The sequence below is a fragment of the Octodon degus genome, unplaced genomic scaffold (genome assembly GCF_000260255.1).
Source record: "Octodon degus isolate 3935 unplaced genomic scaffold, OctDeg1.0 scaffold00054, whole genome shotgun sequence".
NCBI lineage: Eukaryota > Metazoa > Chordata > Mammalia > Rodentia > Octodontidae > Octodon > Octodon degus.
The window spans coordinates 11,651,191-11,657,617 of record NW_004524630.1 but is presented as its reverse complement, the minus strand read 5'-3'; the positions used below and the strand labels follow the sequence as shown (position 1 = coordinate 11,657,617).

Genomic DNA, 6,427 nt, shown 5'->3' with positions numbered 1-6,427 from the left:
TTTTGTCAGAGATGGATATTCCATTACCAAATATTGTAGGTTCATGAATTCAGAAAAGTAATCCAATATAGTCCAGTAGTCCATAGTAGTATTGGGTTATCTGCATGACTGGCAATGTCAGAAGTTGCTGACATTTACAGCTCAGCATATTAATATAGATTTACTTTTTATACCTCGTTTTTATTTTTTCTTCTGAATGGTTAAGACCAAGATAAAGCAAGACCTATATAACAAAAAATGTAACTTTTATATCTGACAAGATCAGGCAAATCCCTTTAGGACTTACCCTGGAAGCCCTGTATAGCAGTTTGTAGATCTATTGTCAGTGTCAGCCATTGGATGAGTCACGACCATTGCTTGACCAATTTGCTCTCTGTGAAAGCCTGAGAGAATGTTTTCTCTCCATGTGACTCTCCTTAGGCACACTCTACATCGTCAATCATTTTCCTCTGTGGTCCCATAATCTCCATGAACAAAAAATTTGGGACACCACTGATTTACAGAGTGTTACAGTACAGGTTCTCTTATGTCTTGACTCCTCACTGACCTTGAAGGGCTATGGCCACAATATTGGCTATCCTTATAGCCCTTCTTTTTCCCTATTTTTTTGGTCTATGCCCTTATTATTTAAAGATAAGATGAAGAGAATTTTTTAGTAAGTGATTTGGCCAAGATTTATTTATTTCATATTCTTGCATACAGTAGGTTTCTATATTTTGGTCCAAATTCTCAGGCATACAGAAATCAAGTCAGGCTTTCAGGAAGCTTGTATTCTCAAAGAAGAGATAGATATGTAGCCAAATAGTGGTGGTACACATAAATTTAATAATAGAAAGGGTTAAATATAGCAGTAACCAGCACTTTCTGGGTTAAGAAAGACACCATGGTAGATGATAATAAAGTAAATACAGGGAATAGTATTGGTAGAACCTTTGTGATATTAATTGGGTGCTTGCTATAAAATTTACTCATAATAGAGTGTAGTGGGAGGTAAAGGCTTCACAAGTGAAGGATGCTTGAATAAAGTCTTCAACATTAGGGCTCAGGTGTTGCCCATTGGTAGTACGCATAGGCCCTGGTTCAACCTCCAGGACTATATACACATCTAAAAAATCTTCAGCTCTGAGTAGGGGTCTGTTGGGTGGGAAGAATGAGGCAGGGAACTTTAGGTAAAAGAAACACTATGGGAAAAACCAACCAGCTTTCTGGGAAAATGTATATCAAAATGTATATCATTAAGCCTACTTAATCACTTACCCTGTTCGTAGAGCAAATTATTTGAGATTATCCTAAGGATCTATGTCCTCACATTTTCCCTTCTATCATTTTTCTGCCTAGAATGCCCCTTCTGCCCCAACATCTATGGTGCTGGTCACTAAGTGCAGAGGTGGAGTCTCTTCCTCATCCTGTGTGGCACATAAACAGCACTGGGACTGCTGATCCCTTGCTCCTCCCAAGCAGTTGTGTTTTGTTTCTTTTAAAGGAAAATTATGAAAACCATTGAATTGTCAGTGTGCTTCATGAAACTATTGTTTGAATTACAGACGTGTTTCTCTTGTCAGGTGAAATGTGTGTTGTGGTCAAAAGAAGTTTGAACATATTTGAAAACACTGACATGGAACATAGCAGTTAAGAGCAGAAGCATCATGGCTCAGGTAGATGGGCCAGAGCCTATTTAGTCATTTACCCTGTATGTAGAGCAAATTATTCAACCTTTCTGAGTCTTGGTTGCTTGCCTAATATGGGCTGCTATAATAAAGTACCATAGAGTGAGTGACACATAATCAATATAATTTGATTTCTTGTAGTTCTAGAATCCAGAAGCCAAAGGTCAGGATCCCAGCCAAAATCTAGTCTGGTGAGGCCATTTCTGTGTTGCAGACTGCCAGCTTCTTCTATCTTCACATGACAGGAGGAAGCAAGCTAACTCTCTGACCTCTTCTAAGATGGTACGAGTCCCATTCATCAGGGTTGTACCCTTATGACCTAGTCACTTCCCAAAGACCCCTGAGCTCCAGATGCCATCACATTTGGATTACTGTCGATGAATTTTGGGGGACACAATCATTCATTCCATAACAGTTTCTTTCTCTTTAAGGTGGGCATAATAATTCCTGTCTCAGGGCTTGAGATATAACTCAGTGGTAGAACACATCTACCATGTGTGAGGTCCTGAGTTCAGCCCTCTGTACTGACAACTTCTGTTTCAAAAGAGTATAGTAAAATATAAAAAGAGGCTGTAAAAATAAGACCCCTGGGCTATAGCATTACTTTTTTTTTTTTTTTGTGGTACTGGGGATTGAACTCAGGACCTTGCATTTGCCAGGCAAGTGCTTATTCTACTGAGCTAGCTCCCCAGCCCCAGAATTACTTTTTTAAAAAAACAGAGCTCATAAACAGATGGCTGAGTTGTACCAGGTGAGATAGAAATCCTCCAGTTAGAACTTAATGGTCATACCTCACAGAACTAGAGAAATCATTCCTAAAATTTATTTGGAACCAGAAGACACCTAGAATAGCAAAGGCAATCTTGGGCAACAAAGACAAGGCAGGAGGCATTACAATTCCTGACTTGATACTATACTACAAAGTTACTGTGATAAAATCATCATGCTATTGGCAACAAAATAGACCTGAGGATCAATGGAATAGATTAGAAGCTGCAGAAGCCTCTAGAAACACACTCAGCCACCTGATCTTTGACAAGGGGGCCAAACATGCTTACTGGAAGAGAGATAGCTTCTTTAACAAATGGTGCTGGAAAAACTGGCTCTCTATGTGCCGAAAACTAAAACTTGACCCACATCTATCACCATGCACTAAGCTAAAGTCAAACTGGATTAAAGATCTAAATATTAAAACAGAAACACGAAATCTCCTGGAAGAGAAAGTAGGAGGAACTCTTAAAGACACAAGGGTAGGCAGAGAGTTCATGGACAAAAATCAAATTGCACGGGTAATACTTGAAAGAATGAACAACTGGGACTTCCTCTTATTGAGAAGTTTTTGCATGTCAAAAGAAATTATCAACAAAGTGAAAAGACAACCCACTAATTTTGAAAAAATCTTAACTAATAAGCCCTCAGACAAAAGTCTGCTCACTAGAATTTAGAAAGAGCTAAAAAACATTAGGGCCCCTAAATTTGAAGACCCAGTCCAGAAATGGGCATCCTAGATGAACACACACTTCTCAGAGGACAAAATTAAAGAAGAAAATAAAAATATAAAAAAATGCTCCATGTCACTAGCCATCTGTGAAATACAAATTAAAAACAACACTGAGATGCCATCTCACCCCAGAAAGAAAGGCTATAGTAAGGAAATCACCCAACAACAATTGTTGGAGAGGCTGTGGGGAAAAAGGAACCCTTCTCCACTGCTGGTGGGAATGTATCCTGTTGCAGCCATTATTGAAATCAGTGTGGAGACTCCTTAAAAAACAAGGACTGGAAATCGCATTCAAACCAGCTATCCCTGTACTGGGAATTTTCCCAAAGGAACTGAAAACGTTGTATCATAGCGTTATATGTGTACTTATGTTTATAGCAGCACAATTTGTGATAGCCAAATCTCGGAAACAACCAAGATGCCCTTCACCTGAGGAATGGATGAAAAAGATGTGATATTTTTATACAATGGAGTATTACTCAGCTGTAAAGAATAATAAACTCGAAGCCTTTAGATGCAAGTGAATGCCACTTGAAGATACAAGTGAAATAAACCAGACCCACATGTGTAAATATTGTATAGTCTCCCTAGAGTAAGAACTCAAAAGGATAAATAAAAATAGAAAGGTGTTAGGACCACTGCAAAAAAAATAAACAAACAAAAAAAACCTTTGTGGATGTAATAACTTAACTGCTTATGTAAATTGTCCTCCTTCTCTACCACGCTGTGGTGGGCTACTCATCCCTTTATGTTGCCATCTTCTTACCTCTGCCCAATCCCTAAGACACCTACTCACTGTCAAGCCATGTCTTCCGGGAAGACATCCCCACAAATTCTTGCTCATAAACCAAAGTTTTCCTCCCCGTGAGTCTCCCATGCCCTTATGTATCATAGTACTGTGACTTTGTGTTACCAGTATGTTTGTTTTTCTGTTCCTTCTTCTATGTTTTAAGTTTCTTGAAATCTAGAAAAATTTATTATTCATGTTCTGTCCCTAGCAGAAATAAGGCCTGTGATTAATGTTGATGAATAGGATTACTATTTGCATGGCCAGTAATGAGCATTAGGGATAAGACAAGTTGCTGTCCCTGTGCTTAAGTACTTACTAGTGCCTTTTATTCTCTTTTAACTAATTCTTATGATGACTTTGTGAAATAGTTTTACTTTTTTGTAGTTGTGGACTAGAGAAGTTTAAAAACTTGTCCATGTTGCACAGGCCTAAATGCTTTGTGGGAGTTACTTTGCTCATCATGAGGGAAATGAAAGGATGCCATAAGGGTGAGGGCTGTAATTTGTCTTTAAAATCTTATTCTTTTAATTATCAAATTCAGGCCAGCCAGATAGCTCAGTGAATTAAAGCACCTGCTTAGGTAGATATAGGGATGGAATTCAAACTCCTGCGTGCTGTGATGGCCCCACCCTTGGGGCACACTGAGAATGAGATTGAGACTTGTATAGTATCATGCGCCTGTAATCCCAGCACTTGGGAGGCTGAAAACAAGAGGATCACTACGAGTCTGATCTGTGTAGTGAGATCCTGTAAACCCTATACTAAATACATTAAAAAAATTATCAAACTCGTGATCTAACTGTGGAAAATGGAGGTAAACATGACAATATTCAGTACATGGTTTTGGGCTTCTGAAATGATGTTATAAAAGTATTAAAAATCTCCTGTTGATTACAGAATTCAAGTAGTATTTCAGATAGTCCTATGATTTTTTAAAAAGTTATGACCTCAGGGCCCGGGAGGTGGCTCAGTGGAATAAGTGCTTCCCTGACAAGCTCAACAGCCTGAGTTCAATCCCTGGTTCCACAAAAAAAAAAAATTAAAAAAAAAAAAAAAAAGTTATGACCTCAGCTTTCTCTTACTAGAAAAGCTTATTTTTTAAAAAAAATTACAGTTGTTTAAAATTTCATAGTCTTAAATTGCCAGGCCTTATTTGAAAAGGAATGGAGAATGTAATTGTGTGATTTCTTTTTTACTCAAGGTGTATTAAAGATTTGTAGACCAAGCAAGGTTTTTACCTGATAGTATGGAGAGAATTGGGCATGTGATTGATACATGTTGGTAACTAGCCAAACTTTTGGCAATTTAAAGGGAACATGAAAAAAGACCCCCAAAATCATGCAGTCAGACCGTTTCCAGTTTTCAGGTTTGACACCGTTCCATTTTGTGGTACTTGCGTAACTGTTCCATCAGGCAGCTTTTACTACCCAGTGGCACAGTGGGACAGTCGGACAACGTATAGCACCCACGGTTCAGAGCTGCCAGGCCTCAAGACATATGAATTATAGTCCTATCCTGAGTATGTTAAAACTTGGTAGTAATCTAGATGAAATATTCTTTTTTAAAGAAAAATGCAATCCCTCTCATTTTATAAGCTTTGGCCACATTAATTCAGTAATTTTCAAGAAGTTTAAAGTTAATTCAATTTCACTGAGTTGCAAATTAAGGAGGATTTTAGTGGTAGTCCCAAATTACTATTGCTTAAAATATCTGTAGATATTTTGTTGTATGAGCTAAGTGCAGGAACTATTCAGGAATTGTACAGTGAAGAGATTATCTGTTGTTTGATTACTCTGAGGTGGAGGAAAGGACGGGCTAAGTTTCCTCCTGGAGGAAAGAACAGCCTGTCCTCCAGGAGGAAACTTAGCCCATCTTTCTTCCACCTCAGAGTAATCAGACAACAGATAATCTCTTCATTGTACAATTCCTGAATAGTCTAAGAATGTCACTGAGTCTAGACTATGCCAGCGTCAGTGAGCAGAATATTACACGTAAGTTTTTACTTCACAACTTTTGGGGTTTTGCAGATTTTATGTCATGCCCCATAAATATTGTGTTAGTTTTCTGATCCTGTCAAAAATACCTAAGATACACAGCTTATAAAGAGAAAAGATTTATTTTGGTTGATAGTTTTAGAGATTTCAGTCTATGGACAATTGGCCTTGTTGTCTTTGGTCTGTGAGAAGGCAGCAAATGGTGACAGAGAGTGTTTAAGAGCTGTTCGATGCAGAAGCAGAACAGGAAAGGGACAAGGACACTACAGTCCCTTTTGAGAGATACTCCCAGTGACATAAAACTTCCCTCGACCATACTTCATAAAGGCCAAGCAAGGCCTTCATAAAGGCCACCTCTCAGTGGTACCATATGCTGGGGAGAAAGCCTGTAACACATGGAGTTTTTGGGGGACATTTATTCAAACCATAGGCAAATATTAAATTGAATTTTAAAATTCATTGTTTTTTTTTTTTT

The 6,427-nt window shown here is 38.2% G+C and overlaps 1 protein-coding gene across 1 annotated transcript in view; it reads left to right on the top strand.

Annotated features, from left to right (window-relative positions):
• Positions 1 to 1,613: 1,613 nt before the first annotated feature.
• The window catches only part of Spidr (scaffolding protein involved in DNA repair), a 380,505-nt gene continuing 375,691 nt past the window's right edge, over positions 1,614 to 6,427 (top strand). Inside the window, exon 1 of the mRNA XM_023717681.1 lies at positions 1,614 to 1,655. Within this exon, the coding sequence (XP_023573449.1) occupies positions 1,647 to 1,655 (9 nt within the window). The 5' untranslated portion in view covers positions 1,614 to 1,646. The remainder of the gene's footprint in view (positions 1,656 to 6,427) is intronic.